The 22669-nt window shown below is 48.8% G+C and overlaps 1 protein-coding gene across 1 annotated transcript in view; it reads right to left on the bottom strand.

Annotated features, from left to right (window-relative positions):
- Nucleotides 1–22669, bottom strand: part of LOC139826685 (dynein axonemal heavy chain 9-like) — a 34720-nt gene that overhangs the window by 8045 nt on the left and 4006 nt on the right. The window contains exons 6-18 of the mRNA XM_071803097.1: nt 21606–21828; nt 19172–19338; nt 18037–18805; nt 15174–15301; nt 13936–14062; nt 10391–10543; nt 9054–9179; nt 8183–8422; nt 6932–7092; nt 5743–5899; nt 4236–4340; nt 1429–1586; nt 986–1124 (exon numbers count right to left, since the gene is read on the bottom strand). Of these exons, the coding sequence (XP_071659198.1) occupies nt 986–1124; nt 1429–1586; nt 4236–4340; nt 5743–5899; nt 6932–7092; nt 8183–8422; nt 9054–9179; nt 10391–10543; nt 13936–14062; nt 15174–15301; nt 18037–18805; nt 19172–19338; nt 21606–21828 (2653 nt within the window). The remainder of the gene's footprint in view (nt 1–985; nt 1125–1428; nt 1587–4235; nt 4341–5742; nt 5900–6931; nt 7093–8182; nt 8423–9053; nt 9180–10390; nt 10544–13935; nt 14063–15173; nt 15302–18036; nt 18806–19171; nt 19339–21605; nt 21829–22669) is intronic.

A 22669-nucleotide genomic window follows, 5' to 3' on the forward strand; every position in this document is an offset into this window, starting at 1 on the left:
TAATTCAGCTGTTCAGACCATCACATGGGCTCACAGTTGGCAGTAAGACAGCAGCAGGATTTGCACTCCAGAGACCAAAGCAATTTGTTTCACCTAAATCATAAAGCACCTATAGCAAGGCCAGCCAGCCCCCTGCATCTGCAGGAGCCACCAAGGTGAAAGGCTTGTGAGTCCATTATGAGGCCCCAAAGACCCAAGTTTCTCCACCCTGCCCATCACAAGATGACAAGCCTGTTTGGTCTCAGAGGAGGTCCAGGAATAAGGGGTCAGTAAAGACATTGCTGAAAAAGTACCACAAAACGGCATGAGAAGAACTCTCAAGCCAACAAACAACTGTTCGTATTTCTGTCCTGTTAACACCCTCCAGAGCACAGCTCGACAGCTGACTGCTCTGTGTGGGAGGCCATGGCTTCCACCAGGCCCCTCAAGGCACAGCACCAAGTTTCTGCGACAGAGCATATCCCACCCAGCCTCATGCTGGCACAGCCAAGATCAGGTTTGTATCATCAGGAATCCTGATTCAGGTCTCCTCTGGACCCAGCTTCGATCTACACAAATAATGACAAGGAAAAATCTGATCTGCTTTGCACTGACAGTAACTCTAACAAGACCTGGAACCAGCCTAAGGCTGAACTCAGAGAGGGACACCATAAACCCTTTGCAGGCAGGAGAATCAATAGGAAGAGACTGGAAAGCAAAAGGTCACTGAATACTACCCCAAACATGGTGTCATTTAAACTCACTGAAAGGTCTCCCATTAATGCAGCTGGTCAAATGCTTTTGTCCCTGCAGATGCTCCAGTAAAGCAGTCTGAAAATCTTATTGCTCCGATGATCACCAACCCTCTCCTCCCCCAGCAGCCAGTGCAAATGCAGTCATTAAATAAAAGCTGTGAAACGTTAGCCATGGAGCTGAGCAGCACAGTGCCATGTTTCTGCTGATTTTGGAGATTCATCATACCACTCAGCCACAGAATCAGGCTCACCTGCTTGGACAGGAGCTCTTTGCAGAGTTGGTAGAGAGTAATGAACTTCCTGGCTAACACCCGGGCCTCGATGAATCCCTCAGCCACCAACATAATTTCACAGATCAGCTCAAAGTCTGGCACAACCATCGCACACGGCCTAAAATGACAGGTGAGGAGGCATTGCAGAACAAGTATTTCTTGACTACAGGTCTTACAGGCAGCGCATTTGCAGCTTCATCTTCTAGGCCTTCTTTTATGAGCCAGGTCACCCTCTGCCTTCCCCACGACAAGGGACAGAGCTCCTTTGCCCTGCCTGTGCGTGCCCAGACCCAGGCCTGTTGTGCAAGGCTTAAACTACCTGCGAATGCCCTGTGCAAGTGAATTCCCCAAGGACATGAGGTCGAGCCTGGATGTTCCAAAAGACAGTTTCTGCCAGGTCACAAACCCTGACCTGGACTCACCTGAAGAGAGCTTTTAAATTCTCAGGTAGCTCTGTTCGCCCTGCGTAACCAGGGTTCATGGTGATGAAAATGCCTACTGATGGTACTAAGTTGATGTCTTCTCCAAGAAAATTGAAGGATTTCTTCTTCTCCCGTATTGCATCCTGCACGCTCTTCACCTAGAAATCAAGACAGTACTATAGTATCAGCGTTCACTTATGAAAAACACATCAGACAACGGTGCTTCCTTCGTTACTCTTGGCCTCGTGACAAATGGGGCTAATCACTGTTTTATTTTTCACCGGCAGCATAAAGCTTTATACACTGTTTGGAGTACATCAGCATGGCAATATCAATTTCCCATCTCAGTCAAACTCTGGCAAAGCAGAAAAAAGAGCTGAAGAGAGTGGAAAGTCAAAATGCAAAGGAGTTGCAAGACTTCACACCTTTGCTCCATGAGACAATGATGAACGTGGGTCAGGAAGAGCAACTCAGGAGCGGGAAATGTCCCCAGCACTGCCTGCATTCACCTTGGCTTTTGACATCACCTGTGGGACACTGCTCAGCACATCTCACAGCAAAAACACCACCAAAGGCTCCACCATCTCTGAACCAGCCAGCCCAGCAGAGGTCTGATGTGTGAGAGAGACACAGGGCAGTACAGGTATCCACAACACAGCCAACACCCAAACGCACTCCCCAAAGTCTATCGCAATATGGGCCCATTATTCCCTTTACCCATCTCACCTCTCCCCACACAGCGTTGCTCTTCAGGACATCCCAAAACCCTCCTGTGCCTGCTCCGTTCCCTGACCAGGCCCAGAGAAGGGGTAGCACCTCCCAATAAGCTTGGCCTCAGCTCAGTTGTAAACTGACCACTTGATACCACTTTTAAAGATTTTGGGACATCAGATGTTTGATTTAAAACCAAAACCAGAAGGCAGAAGCTGTAAAACCTCTCCTAACACCTTCACTCACTAATATTATATTGTTTTTTATATTTGCCTGATTGCAGCTTTGTTCTGCTCATTCCTCTCCTTCCGAAGAGTTCACCTCTCTGCAAACAGCACCTCAGCGAGGGGCAAATCTCTCTCTATTCACCGCTCTAACCTCACGACTGTTTGCCATCTCAAAGTAAAGCAATTAATCGAATTTTTCCCTGTAAGGAACCATATCGACATCAGCTGCATGAGTAAGACAGCCAATTAAACATCGCCATGGTAACACTCCTAATAGCAGCCAGGAGACACCATGATGGAATGACGGCCGTGCCGCTTTCTTCAGCTGCCACGCTCCAGCCAGGAGCGAGGGAACCATCAGCAGTTGAGTCATTCCTGGGCTTCTTTTGTTCAGCTTCCCTTTTTATTTCAAGATCCTCAAAGACTTTTTTTCAATGACAACTTTAAACTAGGACCTGACGGAAGAGAAATTGAGAGGGAATGATACATAAACTCTTGTACCTGCCTGGGGCTTCTCTGGGATGCCACATAAGGTACCAATTATGAGTGAAACAGATGAGAAGAATGAGGAGTTCATGGAGGGGTTAAGAACAATGTCTTTGACCGAAACATTTACAGAAGTGTAGAAACTTCTGAGCTTTATATCTTTCTATAACACTGAGCCCAAAAGGGAGTCCAGGAACAATTCAGCACCTCAATCAGATATTAGGATCCTAAAACACGCACTCAGCTGACAGTTGGATCCTGAAGAACTTGGGCACTTTGGCACCTCAGTTTTCTGCACTGAAGCCCCCCAAGGCTTCCCCTGTATAAAATAATGCCAGGTTTCCTCATGGGCTGGTAAGAGGAGGGGAAGGAGGACGCGAAGTGACAGATTATATATATAAGCACGAGAGCACAGGACTTTCTGGCACGATGGGGAGGCCAGTCTCCCTTCCAGCCCTTCTCCAGGGATGCTGCTGCGCTTCACACGAGACTCACCAACACAATGCACTGAGCAGCTAAACTACAGAGGAGATGAGAAACCATTCGCCAGGGGAAACACCCATGCCCAGCTGGGCACCGCTCCAATAGCTCTGTCCCAGGTTTAATCCCACGGTGTCAGGGTACCCTGGGCAAGCGCGTCAGCAAGGGCCGCAGATCTGCCCCAGATTCCAGCTCCCGAGTGTCACCAGCTGACACTGGCTTTTGGGAGCACCACGGGGCTGCACACATTCCTCCAAGGAATGGTGCCAGTTGGCCAGGAATACCTTCCAAAGCCACTTGGCAGAGCTGTCGTTACAGACACCAGAACTAAATCCACAGCCATATAGTTTTGGAGACAGGTTAAGAAAATTAATCCTGAATGTATTCCCATTTCCTGAGTATGACACACAACCTGTGCCTGACCAGGGGTGATAAGGAACCCCCAGAAGTCCAGCGGATCTGCCCCAAACACCCCTCTTCCCCTCTGTGAAAATTATTCCCTACATTGCAGACTGAGCAGCCGCAAGTCAAGGCAGCTTCTCTGTCTTGAAACGATGTGCTGCAATTATCTCACAGCAGATTAACGACACGAGTGCTTTCCTGAGGAGGAACAGGTACAGAGCCATGGTGCGTAGTGGTCTGGGAAAAGATGCTACAAAGAATTGTCTTGGCACAAATGCTGTAACTGGGGCAAGAAAAGTGACAAATATCTTTGCAGCACGTAACTGCGACATCTTGGCAGTGCTGTGATATTCATGTGATTAATCTTGAGATCTAATCCCACACCTGCCTATACACAGAACTGAAACCGGCAATATGCAATTGCCATTTTTACCCTTGCTCCAAAGACTGCAGAATGGCTCTGCTCTGTTTGTATTTATTTATGAGGGTTTCTCCACTCACCTGTACAGCAACCACAGAAAGGACCTCAACTGAGATCCTGTTAAATTCATCAAAACAGCCCCAGGCTCCCGTCTGGGAAAGGCCTTTGTAAATATTCCCACAAGACTGGAAAAACAAAACAAAAACAAAGATTACAAGAGTGAAATCATAAATGGAATCAACTCCAGCAAAAAATTGATTTTATTTCCCAGCCTGTTTATTTATAGCAATTTACAGTCTATTGTGGGTATTTAGAAAAGTGCATGGAAACAGCAGGCACAACTCAATTATAATATTTATAGCTCTGCGCAGCTTGCCACTTTATCTGCTAATTGCACTTTCTCGATATATCTGTGCACCAGTTTCATTTAAAGGTCACTTGTGCTGAATTACTGATGGCCCCGTTTCCTGGGAGAGCCCATAAGCTAAATGAAATATGATCCGAGGCTACCAAAATCACTGTACCGTGCCAGACTGGCAGAGAGCAAGACTCAGCCTAATGATTCAGTGCTCTGTAGCGGCTGAAGGTTCACTATGTTTTGGGTTTATTCTGGGAGAGGATCCTGAGAAAACCAGGACAGGTCCCTCCCCGTGCCAGGGGCTGCCAGGTCGCGAGCACGCCGAGAAGGAACGACCAGGGTCCAACTATCAGCACAGCCTTGGTCTCAACTGAACAGACCAACATTTTTGAAGAATTACACATGAAATCTAACTCCAGAAAGGAAGGGAAATGCATAATGAGGCAGAGAAGATAGTTCGGGTCTCTGCCTCCTGAAGAACCTTGTGCAAATCTTAGAGAAGGAACGGGAGGAGAAGGAAAAGGCATTCAGCTTAAAGGAGTGTAGCAGGGATTTGGAGAGAGGTGATCACAGGATCCCAGCCTGGTTGGGCTGAAGGGACCTCTGCAGATCCCCCAGTCCAAGCCCTGCTCACGCAGGGTCACAGAGCAGATCACACAGGTGGGTCCAGGCGGGTTTCAATGTCTCAGAGAAGGAGACTCCACACCCGCTCTGGGCAGCCTGGGCCAGGCTCTGGCACCTCCCAGCAAACAAGTTTCTGCTCATGTTCAGATGGAGCCTCCTGTGTTTCAGTCTGTGCCTGTTGTCCCTCACCCTGGCGTTGGGCACCACTGAACAGAGTCTGCTCCATCCTCTGACACCCACCCTGACATATTGATCCCATTGATCAGATCCCTCTCAGCTTCTCTTCTCCAGCTCAACAGCTCCAGCTCTCTCAGTCTCTCCTCACAAGAAAGAAGCTCCAGACCCCTCAGCATCTTTGTAGCCCACTGCTGGACTCTGTGCAGTTATTCCTTCTTAAACTGGGGAGCCCAGAACTGGACACAACTCCAGATGTGGCATCACCAGGGCAGAGCAGAGCGGAAGGAACAACCTCCCTTGACCTGCTGGTCATACCTCTCCTAATGCACCCCAGGTACCATTGGATTACTCTCATCCTTCAGGTTTGCTCGGGCCCTGAGCATCCCCAGCCCCATGCGACCGCACTGCAGCCGAGGTGGGAGCCATACCTTGTAGTCCATCTGCTCGGAGCAGTTAAACACGTACACCATGATGCCCAGGGCTCGCCCCAAATCTTTCGTAGTCTCCGTCTTGCCAGTGCCCACAGGGCCTGCAGGTGCTCCGCTCATGGTCAGGTGCAGTGACTGGGTCAGGGTGATGTAACATCTTTCACAGTGAATGATGAATGAAAAAAGGAAATATGTCCAATAGGTCAACTGTGGGCTGCAGGGCAATAGCACTAGAGCATTGCACTCAGCAGAGCCTCTCCTCTGAAAAGCTGTACGTGAGCAGGGGTCATGTCTGAGCTGAAAGCCTTCTTGGCATTAATTACCACCTCTGCTCAGCTCTGTTTTCTCCAAGAGATACTCATCTTCCACCAAGGTCTGCCCAAACCTCTTCATGTCCAGCTTGTGTTCTCTCTGGATCCTCATACAACTCACGGATATTGGGCACATCTCAGGCAGTATGAGAAAAGGACAGCTTTTCTGGAAGACCTGTCACTGACAGAAACCTGCTCAGGTGGCCTATGAGTGAACCCAACTCAAAGCTGCAGCAAGTCCCAAAGTTTCTCCATCATGTTGATGATGGACACTGGGGTGGTGTCCACATGTGAGTATCTATACTACCTGTATAAGCCACAGAGGTGTAGTCAATATAGCCAACAAAACCTGATGATACCTGGGGGCTTGACGCAGCTGACTAACACAGGTGACTAGAGCCACCTGAGATGCTCTTGGTTGCTGAAATGTCACATAGGGTGGAGAGATATGACAAGGGGTCCATAGGAGACTTTTACACTTCTGGATTGGCAGCTGGAAGCCAGGTGGGACAACACAGAGTATCTCAAGTAACCCTAGGTGTCCCCACTGAGGCAACCAGGTAGATGTCTGCTTCAAGATGGGATGAAAGCTCTCTAGACTCACCAGCTTTATGGACTGTGGACATCTTGTGCACAGGAAGACACCCACAAGTGTTTTAATGTGTGAGCTGAATCCCACCCAGGGATCTGATGTACAAATTCCCCAGAGGGTACCACCAAAAACCAGATAAGAGTTAGAGCTCGACCACTGGAGTGCTGGGACATGGAGACAGAACAAGAGGGATACAGGTGTCTGAACTAAATCCATCTTTGGTTGGCATCTCTCTCTCTACCTGTGTGGCAAAGCCCAGCTATGACATTGTGTCCCAGGGACTTACCTGTCGGTCAGCGGAGTGATCACAAGCCGAGGGGTATTGCCAAGGTATTCATAGGAGTACAGGAACTGGGCGTCACAGATGTTGGCAAAGCAGTGCCGTTCCTCATCTGACCATCTGTGCCGGAGCTGTGACAGCCAAATGAAGGCCTGGGCATTGTCCACCTGCAACACACCCACAAACACCATCACAGGAAGGCCGGGGATGCCAGACACATGCAGCTCGGGGGCCAAAATAGCGACTGCTATAAAATTTTCATGGGGGATGACTGGTCCTCACTGCAAGGCAGGTGTGGTGAGGAAGGCCGCCTCCTTGCAATGCGGTGAGAAATGTCACCTCCCCATCTCCCATCAGTAAAGGGGAGGAACCAAATTAGTGACCACATTGGTGGGAGAGGAAAAAATTAATGGCCAAGAGAAAGAGCCTTACAAAAAGACTCCTGAATAGATTTAAGAAGCAGCAAGTCATGAAGAAGGTCTCATAATGCAACCAGAGTGAGAGAAGGAGCAGAGGCCATCTAGACAAGGAAGAGGTTGCAGACAGCACCAAGGAAACAGACTGGGGACAGGTGGACAAAGACAGGCATGGCCAGCGCTCTCTGCACAACCAGCAGGCAGGTCCAGATGCATCACTTCACCCCAGGCTGGACCGAGGCACCACTGAGCCCAGCTGAGCCTTGAAGACAGAAACCCTGTGAGCAGCCTGGCTGCCTCTGAGATGACACAGATGAGGGAAGAGCCACAACCCAATACATTCAGGGCATCTTCCCACCCACCTGCAAGGCTAAACACTTGGCATGGTGTCAGGGACAGGGGAGTAGTGTGGGAGAGGTGTTGCAGGAGAAGGGAGTCCCACATAAGTCCCTGTGGCCCCACACCAGACAAAGGACGCTACAAAGAACAAAGCTTGAATGCTTTTTCTTACTTTCTAAAGTCAAAACTGAGACTGAGTCCAGCAGCCTCCCAACACAGCACCATCATCCACCAGCACATGTCTTGGCACCAGGACGCAGTGCCGCGCTCTCACTCCTGGTGTGAATCTGCAGCAACTACAAGTTGGTGTTGCAGGGCCATGACACAGCACAGCTCTGCAGGCTTACAGGGGCTTTCTGCACACTTACTACAAACATTGTAGAAATAAATTTAGTCATACGTCTCCCACTGAGACCGGCAGTGATCTGAATGGCCAGTGGTTGGGCCCCCTGAAGCCCCCTCTCCAGCACCCACAGAACTGTGCTGAACTGCCAACACCAACCTTCTGTGCTATCATCTTTGCCACCACATCCCGAGCATGCACGTCGATGGTGCAAATGGTCATGATTTTCTGTCTGTCGCCCTTGGAGAGCTGCCCGATCAGCATGGTAACGAGGGTGTTCAGCTGGGTCACTTGCTTCTTGTGATATTCCTTCATCGCATTCTCGTAGCCTTCCTCCACCCTGGCAAAGGCAATCCCAACCTCGGTTGTCCACCAGATCTGGGTGCAGCAAAGCGCCACCTAGGGAAATAGGCTGGTTCAGTATCAGGGAAAATACCAAAGCTTCCTTATGTTCAAGAGTGTCGGATCCACAGGGAGATCAAGGATGAAACATCCGTGACATGAAATTAAGTATTTTTTCATACAGTAGTCACAGCAGACAGTACAACAAGGATCTGCTCCATGACATTCATTTAAAACACCATATCAGTGATAGACACATTTAGCAGCTAGTTATAAGTAAATCAGCACCTTTCACATGCCTGACACAGCAGAGGAGGAAGAGTTGGAGACCACGAGGTTGTCAGAGGTGCATCTGAGGGGCTCTTCACTCTTATCAGGCCTCACCACTTTGCCTTCCTGCTGCACCTCTCACTGCTCTGGCTGTACAGACTGCACTGCCCAAGCCCCTGGGCTCTGTCACCCAACCAAGAGCCCCAACCAGAGCATGGAGCTCAGCCTGAAAACTCCATCAGGAGACCGCCAGGATAAAGGACAACTCATCCTCCCTCTCTCCTGGATAGCAAGGTGGAGGCCAGAAACATGCCTGTCCACAGCTGCTGAAAGAAGGGAAGGGCAGGACTGATGGGGAACCCAAGAGCTACCTTTCCACGAGCCAGCCTGAGTGGTGATAAGAAGCAGTGGCAGATACCTGGGCAGGATAGTCAAAGAGCCATTGTTCCCTTGGTTTTTCCTCATAAGCCATGACGGCTTCTGTCACCTCATCTCTCACAGTAGCCCTCATGCTGTCTAGTACATGACTGAGCCAGACTTCAACCTGGAAAAGAGATTAAATCCCAGTAACACATTTGCTCTTCTTAAGTGCCTTTGGTAATTAGTGAAGATAGGAAATGAGGCAAGCATCTCAGTTCTCTTTAGACTGGACATGAGGGAAAGGTTCTTCACCCAGAGGTGCTGGACACTGAACAGGCTCCCAGGGAGGTGTCACAGCCCCAACCTGACAGTGTTCAAGGAGAGACTGGACAACGTCCTCAGACACACGGGGTGACCTGTGGGGTTGTCACTGCAGGGACAGGACTTGGACTCCATGATCCTGGTGGGTCCCTTCCAGCTCAGGACATTCTATGAGTTAACCAAACCTCACAGCCTCCTTCAGACTGGGTAGATTTGGCTAATTCTGGTACTGTAGGATTAGCATCTACTTCCAGACACCAAGAACAGAAGACAGATTTTTTTCTTGAACTCTAGCTACAGGAGGAACCAAAATGAACTCCGTCAATGAATAATTTGGTCAGGTGTGTTCCACCTCCAGGCCATGACAGAATCCCTGGTGGGATGTGGGCAGTCTGCCAGCAGCAGAAGAAAGATGCTGCCAAACTTGGGAACACAATTCCTGCTGAATTTCATATTTCACAGGCAAAGCCCTCAACAAGAAGACAGACTGAACGCAGCAAGCTCCATTGCTGGGGAGCTCAGTAGCCGGTATTACGTACTTTAGCTTCCTGTAATAGACCGTGCAGAAAGGTGAAACTACCAGGATAGATAAGCTGAGCAGTAGCTTGATTCTTACATTTCATACTTTCACTCGTGGTATGAAATAATGAAGACTTGAGAAACAGGTAAAAGGCCTTCTCCTGCCAAACACACCCGTGCAGAGGTACTATGGAATAGCTTAGTCTCTTTTCAGTCTGCATCCCCTCCCTCACCGAGGATATTTGTAGCAAGCTTTAAGACTAACCTTCAAAAGGTCTTAGAAAAAATCAAATTAAAAACCTAGTCAGGAAAATGGCACAGCTCTTTCTCTCACAGTGGACTGCGACATCCACGTCCCCCCTTAGTGAGGACCTATCCAGAGTGACACGAAAGGTTGTGGTGTAAGGAGGTACTAAATCACCACCTCTTCCAGCTTTTCTCATGCACCAAGGGAGAGCAGTGAAGCTCTATGACGTCTTGGCAAGGGATCTCACACGAGGGGCAGGGGAGCAGACTCCACCGGACAGTTCTGATAGACAAGGACTTCCCTCTCACCTGCCCACTGCAGTCACAGGGCTCGCTGAAGCTGACGTACTCCTCCTCTCTACTGTACATTCCCAGGCCAACCTTGGTTGGCTTTTGCTCAGAGTCCAGCTGGAATTTCATCCTGGCCAAGCTGTCAAAGAGTTTGGAAAGATGACGTTGCACCTGCAAAACGGGTTGTATAAATAAAGCAACCGAGATAGGACGAGCGGAATGAAGATCACTATACATGTCACAAGCAAAATCATGTTAACAAAATATCTTGGATATTTAGGTAGCACCACATCTTCTCAAATGTGGCCAACATACTGCCAACAAAAGCCTCTTGCTGTCTCTTGTAATACTTCCACCTATTTCTACGGAATTTAGAAGACAGACATGCCTTAATAAATCATGTTTCTCCATTGGGAAATCTTCCATACAGAGCAAAAGCATAGAAAACATTGAAACACCTCATGACTCCTACCCCAAATTTCCCTACATGTAGTGATGAGAAGTCTGTAGCCATTTCTCCACCTCATCCTATTCTCAGCACAACGTGAAGTTTTCTTCACTATGAACTTTCCTGTTTTTCCACTACTAGAAACTGATTTTGTGCTAGTGAAATATCCTAAATTCTCTTTCATGGAGAAGAAAGATCTTTATTTCTGCCTAAGACCTATGATAAACAGCCCAGACCTCCTATAGAACAACCATGTTCACCAAAAGCACTCTTCCAGAAGGAAAAGAATAATTCAGTTCTTTCCTGTTCACCTCCATCTGAGTCTGCAAAGCCAACAGGGAGATGCTGTGGGCTCTCAACATCAGCATCTGCCTGCTGGGAGCTGAGCAGGTCACCAGCACTTCTTCCAGACCACTGCGTAACACACAACTGCATCACTGCGCGCCCCACGCCAATGAAGGTGAGATTCTCCTAGGATTGACGTCCCCACAGAAAGGGGAAGCTCCCAAAGCAGTCCCAGACAGGAGCTGCCTCTCTCAATTACAGCAGAGAGGTAGAAAAACTCCCATAGGGGAGATGAGAAATGAGGGAAAGGGACCTGGGGGTCCTGGGGACAGCAGGGTGACCATGAGCCAGCACTGGGCCCTTGTGGCCAGGAAGGCCAATGGTACCTGGGGTGGGTTAGAAGGGGGTGGTCAGTAGGTCAGAGAGGCTCTCCTGCCCCTCTGCTCTGCCCTGGTGAGACCACACCTGGAATATTGTGACCAGTTGTGACCCTCAGTTCCAGAAGGACAGGGAACTGCTGGAGAGAGTCCAGCGCAGCCACCAAGATGCTGAAGGGAGTGGAGCATCTCCCGTGTGAGGAAAGGCTGAGGGAGCTGGGGCTCTGGAGCTGGAGAAGAGGAGACAGAGGGGGGACTCATTCATGTTTACAGATATATAAAGGGGGAGTGTCAGGAGAATGGAGCCAGGCTCTCCTCGGTGACAACCAGTGATAGGACAAGGGGGAATGGGTTCAAACTGGAACACAGGAGGTTTCACTTAAATTTGAGAAGAAACTTCTTCATGGTGAGGGTGCCAGAGCCTGGCCCAGGCTGCCCATGGGGGTTGTGGAGTCTCCTTCTCTGCAGACATTCAAACCCCCTGGACCCCTTCCTGTGGAACCTCAGCTGGGTGTTCCTGCTCCATGGGGGGATTGCACTGGATGAGCTTTCCAGGTCCCTTCCAACCCTGACATTCTGGGATTCTGCGTGAGATGCCCAATGCTCTGATGCTTTCAGAGAAGGAAGGGTGGAGGTGGATTTGTCCATCTAATTCTGACTCACTGACTCACAAAGAACTACAACCCTCCCTCTCATGAGCTGTGCTGCAAGTGGACGCAGCTTCTCACACACATACAAGCAGGGCCAAACCCTGGGAGGTGCTAAGTGACTCTGAGAAGCACAGGGCACTCAGCATCCCCCCAGATCACAGAATCATTTTGGGTGGAAGAAACCCTCAGGATCAAGTCCAGCCATACCCTAGCTCTGGCACTAATCCATGTCCCTAAGAACCTCGTCTAAATGTCTTTTAAACCCCTCCAGGGATGGTGACTCCAGCACTGCCCTGGGCAGCCTGTTCCCATGCCCCACAGCCCTTTCTGGGAAGAATTTTTTTACAATATCCAATCTGAACCTCCCCTGGCACAACTTGAGGCCATTAAGCGTATCTTGAGGCCATAAGCTTATCTCTTTTCAAACCGTAAGTAAACCGTAGAAACTTTTTCTTACATGTAGAAGCTTCTGGTCACAAATCCCCAGCTGCCCCTTCCCAGACCCTGTCCAGTCTGGAGGGTTCGGACACAACCCCAGCACTTGCTGCGATCCTGCTGCCAGAGCCCGAGCGCACCTGAATCTGCACAAGTTCAGCACCCAGTTCACGAGGATAATGTCATTGTGTATTTAATCCTCCTTTAGGAATCATCAGACTTTGAAACTACATTGGGAAGGCTGAGAGTGTATCTATGTATGATACTGCTTGACATTTACTTTGATTTTACTGCAAATACTTTTGAATAACAGAAAACACCAGGAATTTCTTCTTACTCAACAGAGCATTTCAACACAGTATCTTTGCTTCCCGTGTTTTTTTTTTCCTCTTCATTTTAAATATCAATCAACTATGTATTTATGATACTCTGTGGGCTGAAATCACCCAGCAGCAGACACAGATAGAAGCAGCGTTAAAGGTTAGAGGTAAACAACAGCATTTCCAAATACACATGCAAACCTGCTCCATTCCTGTGCTCACATCAATACTGAAAATGGTGGAAAGCCTGAAGAAAGTGAAAATACTCGCTACCAAAAGACAGAATTAGGACTTTGTTCATCATCCAACACTCGCCTTTTGCTGTGAACGTTTTGACTGGTTTTATGCACCAACCTCTGAATAAAAGATGCGTCCCAAACAAGGCCAAGCAGAGCTGTGCAGGGGTGGGTGGCAACCCAAGGAAGTCCTGCCTTGGCCACAGCCACTGTCTGACCACCAGCTGTCTTACCTCTTCCAGGCTGTGTTCTGCTCTTCCCCTGTAAACAGGCCATCCCAAAGACCTTTGCATGGGGGAAGGAAGAAGTGGCTGACTAGCAGATGTCTCCTCTGCCTAAAAACAGAGACGTCTCCAAGCCCTCGGTTGTCAACACTGTCACATTTGAATGACCGGTCTGTGGCTCTTTCAACAACAGATGCTGTTTGCTGGCATCCCAGCTTGGGGAACCAAGCTCAGCAACAAGTTTTGGCTGAGATCCTCAAGAAATGGTTTCCCCCAACCTCACTGTATCCCAGCAGAAACAAACCCACTGTTTTTATGGTATCAAGAACATAGCTCTGCTCTGTGCAGTGCTTTCAGAACCATCTGCAAGCATCACCAGGGACAGATGGGACAACATACAGTGTGCGCATTGCCTTTCAGAGACGACAGATGAAGGCCAGCAGTGAAAGAGTTATTGTTAATCCAAGTGAGGGTGGGAGAAAAGGCACTCAAGAAAGGATAAGCTACAGCTGAGTCCCTAGACAGCATCTTCCACCCTGACATTACTGACAGCTGGAAAATGTGAAGGTGACATAGTGCAAGGCTTACCAGCTGTGGGTTGGTGCCATTGGAAAGAATATCCAATAAATCTGCTGAAGAAACAAAGTAAAATCTGGGAAAGGCCAATCTTTTCATGTCCAAATATTCAGCCAAAGCCTTCTCACACAGGGACAACCTGGGGAGAAGAGCAGAAAAATAGAGCCCAGGACAGGCAGGTGAATATCCTTTAATGTGTCGTGCTACAGTTTGGGTTATCGAGCAGATTCTCCCCTCCCATGGGGAAATGCCAGACATGAGCTGAGCCTGCAGGCTGGTCCTTTACAGCATTTTCCAAATAGATAACAAAGCACATAGTAACTCATAGATCTCTCTCCACTCCCAAGGGTCAAACAGACAAAGAGTCAGAGAATCCTCACCAAAAAGCAGAAACACAGGTGGAAGAAGAGGCTAGAAAGGCTTTGCAGTCTGACTTACTGTTTTAGACAAGCTCTCAACTGCCACAGGTGATTTCACACTAGGATGAAAGTTTCCAAAACTGCTTTTATTCTAATGAGCACATTTTAAAGTCTGATTCAAACCTACTCAGCTTTTTGTGCTTGTGAAGCCTGAAAAGAAACTTGTTTGCTCCGTTCTAAAATGAATCTCTCAGTGTTTACATGTTAAACTGCTGCTGAGCTTTCAAAGTTCATAAATAACATGCAGTTAGTCCTCTGTGGGGAACACGGGCCTTATCTGTTTAGGAAGTAAAATTAGATCTCTATTTTAAATGGATAGTTATTACTGACACAACAGCTATCACGTTAACTTGTTAGGTGTGTTCCAGGTAGAGTAGCTCATATGTTAGGTGAGAACTGTATCCATCTCTGGACATTAAGGTCTTTCTCAGGGAGTTTAGTTATACCATCTGTGAAGGGTACACACACAAAGATAATTTTGTTAATTAAAGCACATGGGATCAGCTCTGCTGCAGATATCCCTGCTTGGACTGCTAAATAGATATTTAAGACACCAAATTTGGGGTGGCAGTGAGGCCACATGTTATTAAAACCAACTGAGTGCCTAGCTTTGTATGTGTGCAAATCAATATTCAAGATAAGAGTTTGCACATACGCAAAGCCAGAATCCACCTTGGGGGCTTCAGGGTGATGGATCATGAATAAAAAGACTCAATGTGTGAATGCAAAGAACGCACAGTCCAGAAGGAAAGCCTTGGAGCACAGGTTAAACCAACTTATTAGAGCTGATCCCAGTCTCTGACAAAATCCTGGGACTGAAGTTGTACCTACCTACTCTGAATGTCCTCCAGTTGTTGGGACAGACCTGGTTTATTGGTGGCCTCAACCACATTTGGGGTTTTCTGAGTTTCATAGGCCAGTTCTTTAAAGTCCGCATCAATCCCTTCAAAGCGTTTGGAGTCCTAAAAAGCAACACAAACATGTTCATGGTAAAACATGGATTTTGTGCTAAAGGTCTCCATCCTCTGGGTGCTGTCTTTGGGTTGAGGGGAAAACCTTCTGTCCAGTGCAGACAGGGACCCCTCCACCATTCCAGAATGGCTCTTCCACTGACTTGCCTGAAACTAGTCTGCAAACAGGCACTTGCCTTCTTGTCACTGTATCCCAAAGGGGTTGTGGATAAAGCGCTCCATGCAGGAGGCAATGTCTAGGACCAACCATTTTCATGGGATTTAATTCCCCTTGGAAAACCTCATAAATCTCTCTCTCCCATGTCCAGGTGAAGTACCAAGTTTCCCTGGCTGCAGCAGCAGGAGATGCTCCCACACCGTGGAAAGGCTACCAGCCTCATGTGAGTGCACTCCTCCCCTCCTGCTACAGCACAGGAATCCCAACACCCATCCACAAAACGGGTATGATGACTCTTGTAGAGGAGAGCCCTTCCTTGCCTTCAATGAGGGTATGGAAACCCCATGTCAGCACCGGAGGCCCACGTCAACAATTATGCTCCATATCTAACAGGGACTCTGAATTTCTGGAGCTAAACACTGAAGAATAAAGCAAGCTATGTTCAAAACATCTCTGCTCCTCCCTTCTTCCCAGGTCAGGCCTCCTAAGTGAGGCGGGACACTGAACAAGTGTTCCAAGCAGTCCAGGCAACACTTCCACGCTACCCTGTGTTCAGCCCCAGGAGCAAGGCTCCATCTGGAAGGTTGAGCCCTCCCTACACTCACGCCACAGATCCAGCTCCAGGTGAGCATCCCACAGCCTGTCAGCACATCCCCCCAGCCCTGGATGCATCCTGAGGGTGCTCAGCTACAGAGAATTTGAGCTTCAGTCTTTCTTTTACGGAAGAGAAGCTGCTGACTGAGCCACCTGTGTCCCTGGAGCCAAGAGGGCCCCGTGTCCTGGTGCATCCAGCACAGCACGGCCAGCCGGGCAGGGAGGGGATTGTCCCGCTCTGCTCTGTGCTGGGGCGGCCTCACCTGGAGCATTCACTGTGTGCAGGGCTGGGGACACAGGAGAAAAGGAGATAAAGCTACTGGAGTGTCCAGAGGAGGGACATGAACTTGGTGAAGGGTTCGGAGGGGAAACCGTATGAGGAGCGGCTGAAGTCCCTGGGTTTGCTCAGCTGGAGCAGAGGAGACTGAGGGCAGAGCTCATGGGGCTGCAGGTTCCTCAGCAGGAGCAGGAGGGGCAGGGCTGAGCTCTTCTCTGTGACAGTGACAGAACCCAGGGAATGGCAGAAGATGTGCCAGGGAGGGCAGTGGGACATGAGGAAAAGGTTCTTCACCCAGAGGTGCTGGACACTGAACAGGCTCCCAGGGAGGGGTCACAGCCCCAACCTGACAGTGTTCAAGGAGAGACTGGGCAATGTCCTCAGACACACGGTGTGAACTGTGGGGTTGTCATTGCAGGGACAGGAGTTGGACTTGACAATCCTGATGGGTCCTTCCAAGTCAGGACATCCTATGGTTCTATGGTTCATACCACTGCCAGACAGCTACTGAGATGCAGACAGCTGCCCAGCAGGATGCAAATGTAAATCATGATGCAATTTCATACATGACATTAGATAGCTCCTGGATATTAAGAGCTTGCTGGCACATGGTACAGCCTCAGGGCACTGGTTATCAGCACCTGTATATATTGCCCAGTGAGCGAGGTGTGCCCAGATTCACAGAATCATTTAGCTGGAGGAGACCATTGAGATCACTGAGTCCAACCATAACCTAAATCTAGTACTAAACCATGTTCCTCATCTATACATCTTCCAGGGCTGGTGACTCCAGCACTGCCCTGGGCAGCCTGTTCCAATGCCCCACAGCCCTTTGGGGAAGAAATTGTTCCCCAGATCCAACCTCAGCCTCCCCTGGCGCAACTTGAGGCCGTTTCCTCTGCTCCTGGCGCTTGTTCCTGGGGAGCAGAGCCCGACCCCCCCTGGCTCCAAGCTCCTTTCAGGCAGTTCAGAGATCAGAAGGTCTCCCCTCAGCTCCTGTTCTCCAGCTGAATCCCCCAGGTCCCTCAGCCGCTCCCATCACACTTGTGCTCCAGCCCCTCACCAGCTCCATTCCCTTCTCTCAACTTGCTCCAGCACCACAAGGGCTTTCTTGGTGTGAGGGGCCAAAAACTGCCCCCAGGACACTCAGCACAGCGTGCTCTCTGAAGCAGATGGAGGAACAGTCCAAGCAGAGCAGAGTGCAGGGTTGGAGACAGAACAGTGTGTTGTCCAGGGGTCAATGGGCTGCGCACATCCCCTCGTGGGTGTTCGTCCCACAGTGGTGCTGTCAGCGATGCTGCTCGTGAACAGGGACGGGGGTCACACAGCCAACTGTGGGTCACTCGTGAGTGAAAGGCAGGTTCCTCCACAGGGCTGCGAGTGGTCCAGCGGGGCCAGGAACAAGCTTGGAAGATTTTCTAAATAATCAAGAGAATAGGGAATAAGACTGGAAGCTGGACTCAAAGACAGCCCTGAGGAGGTCACAACCCTGAGGAGGGCATCAATGACAACTCTGCTCAATTTTCTGAAGCTGAAGTGGGAGAAGAGCTGCTCTCCTGCTGCACCAGCACTGGAGGCAGGGAAGCGGATACTGCAAAGCTGCCTGGTCCAGCTCTGATTTGACAATTTGCACCATCTGAGTAATTATCTCCGTCTTCTCCCCTCCAAGGAAAGAGGGAACATGCCTGTATCTGTTGTGGACAGCTTCCTCTGCCATATGGACACTTCCTCCAAGAAGAAAGCAATACATTTGGATGTCATTAAATTCTGCAGCTGCACCTGGTTGTCTTCTAAAGTTTCTATGAGTTCCTCGTCTGACTTCAGCAACGGGATGTTCGTCCGGGGGTGAGGCTCATACTGAAACTCCATGGTGCTCCAAGTCATTTTTAGCTCCTTCAGGACTTTCTCCATACTCATTTCTCGTACCGCTTTGTCCACAATGCCACGAACCTCATCCTCAAAGTTATGGAGGTTGAGCTTCAGGAGGTCAGCCAGCGTGGTGTCCGAGTCCATCACAAACCTCACACCCGTCACCTGCATCAGCTGATTCCAGTGCCTTTCCCTAATGGCGGGATTTTGAAGTTCTGCCACAGCTTTCAGGGCCGTCAGCATGTTCTTCACCTTGCTGTCCAGCCCAGTGAAAGCATCCCACGCCCTCACCTCCTTATCCAAATTCCGAATCTCTCTTGCAAACTTTTTACACTCCAGATCCATGTTTTCCACGTTAATATCCGCCCATTTGGTGGTCTGCCAGTCATCAAGGCAAGTGCCCACAAGGGAGATCATATCCCAGAGCTCTTTGAGAAGACACAGCTCCTTTCGGCACTGCTTCAGTTGTTTATAGTCTGGCACTATGACTTCAAACAGACCAGCTGATTCATAAATCGAGGTCATGGCTGACTCCATTTGTTTAATCTCAATGTGCTTTGTATCCAGCAGTTGATAAGGCTTTTTGGTGTCAAACCTAGAAAGAAACGTTTATTCTTCATAAGTGATATTGTAACAACTTCTAAAGAAAACATAAAACAAATGGTGCCTCTGAGACACAAAGCAGACATGATACATCTATAGTACCCATTGATGGTGCAGCCACATGGCACTGCTGACAACCCCTTTAAGCAATATTGTGCACTCAGCATCCAGATTGAATCTCTTGCTAACACCTTACAGTGTTTGCAGGGACAAAACACCCAGGGCATAACAGATACAACACCGTGAGCAGGTAGGAAATGTATGCAAGGGTTCAAGAACACATCCTCAGGACACTCCGAGATGATCCCATGACGCTTTTCTTCCTCAGGGCTTCTCTGATGTTATAATTTCACTGTACCTGAATGGTGCTTCTTTCCGAAATCGCTCTCTGAATCTGTGTTGCTCAACATCAAACGCCGCACAGCTCTTGCGCACAACTGTCATTTCGTTCGCCTGCAGAGGAGCCACATGCTGCTTCACAGCTATCGCCAGCTTCTTTATATTGTTCCATTTTTCTGGCAGCTCCTGCAAGCAAAATTTAAATGACGGTAGGCAGTATTTGCTATTTGATATAAGATGTGACTGATCTGTTTATGGACAATCACAGAACAGGAAAAGCAACAGATTCCATGCCTAAAACTGCAAGGAAGTTTTGTTGTGATGCAAAAGCTAAACACAATTTGGGATAAAACTTATCAGTTATCCACAATTTTGAAGACGAATGAAGACTGAGACTTTAAAACTGACTGCTCTGATTGCAAAAACATGTTAAATAACTTCAGAAGAAGGGTCCCAGACCAGATCCTGGGCTCCCAGGATGGCTCAGTGGTTGAGAGAGCACAGTTCTCCTGACACCGAGCCCAGCGGGACCCAGAGCTGGCTGGAGGCAGGAGGGTGGGCTGAGGATGCAAGTTCATCAGATCGTCCGGCTTCCCAGAGCTAATTAAGAAACAGAGCCTGGGAAATTTCCAGCCAGCTCTTAGAGCAGAAGATATTATGCCAGAAGGACTTCTACAGAGCTTTCTGGGGCAAATCCCTCCAGCCTGCCTGTATAATATTAGTACTAAATAAGACAGTTTCTTTCTCAGGACTGCATCCAAGCTGCTGGTGCACAGCACTGCTAACAATCCACCCTTTGCACCTGGGATTTTATTTAGAAAGAGATTTGATTTCTTCTCTTCTCACTAGACTTCTCGAGCCAAATCCTCACCCCAGACAGTGACACCAGCCAGGGCTCTGCTGTCCTCAAGTCCCACAGCTTTGCTCTCCCACTTCCCCAGGTACTGTGCCAGCCTACAGGAAAGACTTTGGGCTTCTTTTCATCCCAGTGCACATAGTTGAGAAGACTAATGGAGATGCACCAACACTATGCAAAGAAGCGAAATAACCTGGAGGCAGCAGAGGCGGCCAGAGCAGGGCCAGTCCCTCCTGAGGGGTCTCTTTCTGGCACTTCATGTTCCAGTCTCTGTAGAAATCACTATCCATGACCATAGCAGGGCACACATGGAGCTGCTTCCTTGTCCTTCTCATACAAACTATCAGCTCCAGCCCATCCATCTTCATGGCCATGGAGGGAGCGGTACCTGGAGGAACTTACTTTGGTTTTCCTACTGTGTACAGCAGTGAATGAATTATTCAACTATGTGTTGCTGTCACTTGCCAGAAAGAACGAAACTGTTTTGTTATCTCCTACATTTGAATGGCTGCCCTGCATACCTCATTTCTTCTGTCAGAAAAATAAATCAGTTGTTCAAATCTACACGCACAAACAGGCACCAAGCAAGCAGCTCTTGGGCAGAGGAATCAGCAGAGCTGGGTTCCCCATAGCACCATTTTTTATGCTGAACTGAAGCTGCTGTAGCAGCCAAAACATTCATTTAATGCAGCTCTTCTGTTTTTCAGGGTGTCTGTAGGAATCCAGTTATCTTTAGGGCCCTTACCCGTGTCAGATTTGGTGATACAACCATCCGTGGATCACGGCTGCACCAGCAGAAAACTGGGGGATTGCTAAACCCCGCTCAGGTCCCATCCAAGCCTGCAGCAGAGGGAGGAACTTCTCCCCAAAAAGCTCTGCCTTAAACCTGGTGTCCTACACAGAGCCCTCTGCACACAACGCCCCGTGACTAAGGGGTATCCATCAGTACGCAGCCACACGCTCCTCCACCGTAACATGGTGACTGCTGCCAGTTCCCCAAGGCTGGCTGGGCATCCCACAGGCTTTTCCAACCTTCACCTCATGGTCCCCTGTCCAGAAATGAGAAGAATTCCCCAAAGAAAAATTGATTCATCAGGGCCAGATGTGGAAAGGTGCTGAAATACTTTCATAACGTGCTCCCAGTGATGTCCTTTGGGTCAAGCAGATTGGGTGTTATAGACCTAGCAGAGGACTGAAGTCCTATGAGAAGGCGACTCCTCTGCCAACATTATCCTTCCCATCTCCACAGTTGCCAAGAACTGGCTTATTTAAAAATAATTATAATTCAAACTAATTAACAGATGTATTTGAAAATGCATTAATTTTTTTCAAGAGTAATCGCTGAGAGTTGGAGCAGGCAATTCTATGTTTTTCATACATAACAAAAGGCTTAATCTCTGCTTTAAAAGAAAAACCTCAATATAACTCCAAAATTTAGAGCTATTAAGGCACATCCCACAATAGTAAAATACTATCCACTGAGGCCCTCTAATGACAGGGAGTGGGGCTTTAAATATTCCTGCAATGCTCTTAAGCTCATACTCTTTGACGCTGGCTACTTGGCAAACCGCCGTGTCCACCGCAGCTTTTCACCCACCTCCAGTTGCTTATAGACTTCCTCCGGCAGCTCTTGCTCATACGTCTTCAGCAGTTCGACGGTTTGCTTCAGGGGCTCGAACATGGCATCGGTGACACTGTGCCTTTCCTTAACGGCCAGGAGATGCCCCATGATCTCCACCAAACCATCATAATCGCCTTTTTCAACCTTTTTGCTCAAACCTTTGTCAGCAGTTTTTATGAACTCGTCCAGGTCAGACAAGCTGTAGAACACAAAACAGGAAAGCACCAAATGAGAGCAGTTCCTACCGGAATCATCCAGGCAGCTGGACTGGCACGGAGAGGGAAAGGCCTGGCTAACTCTGCCCATCACATGGCAACATGCTGAGGGCATCAGAACCACAGTTCATGCTCACAGGGATCCATAGATGTGGTACAGCTTCCTGTGAGGAACGGATAAATGGGTTGGGACTTCACAGGTTGGAGAAAAGGCATTTGAGGAGCACAAGTCTTACGAGGAGCAGCTGAGGGAGCTGGGGCTGTTCAGCCTGGAGAACAGGAGATGAGGGGAGACCTGATCTCTGCAACTGTCTGAAAGGAGGTTGGAGCATGGAGGGGGTTGGTCTCTTCTCTCAGGTAGCAAGTGATAAGATAAAATGGCCTCAAATTTCTCCAGAGGAGGTTCAGATTGGGTATTAGGAAAAAAATTATTCACAGAAATGGCTGTCGGGCCTTGGAACAGGCTGCCCTGGGCAGTGGTGGAGTCACCATCCCTGGAGGGGTTGGATAGACATATAGATGAGGTTCTCAGGGACATGGGGTAGTGCCAGAGTTAGGTTATGGTTGGACTCTGTGATCTTGATGGTCTCTTCCAACCAAACAGATTCTATGACTCTATCCTATGATTCTATAAGGGAGACCTGTGAGCTCGGGTCTGTGGTCTGAAGAGAGTGAATTTGAAAGGACAGTTTTCATGTCATCTCTTCCAATACAAGAATTCAACAAATGAACCTGGTAGGTTGTAAAGCTACAACAAACAGGGATTCTTCTTCGCACGCTGCCTTATTTCAGAGGGTAAGTCTCTGCTGCAGAAGGATGCAGATG

Source organism: Patagioenas fasciata, unplaced genomic scaffold (assembly GCF_037038585.1).
Source record: "Patagioenas fasciata isolate bPatFas1 unplaced genomic scaffold, bPatFas1.hap1 Unplaced_1, whole genome shotgun sequence".
Classification (NCBI taxonomy): domain Eukaryota; kingdom Metazoa; phylum Chordata; class Aves; order Columbiformes; family Columbidae; genus Patagioenas; species Patagioenas fasciata.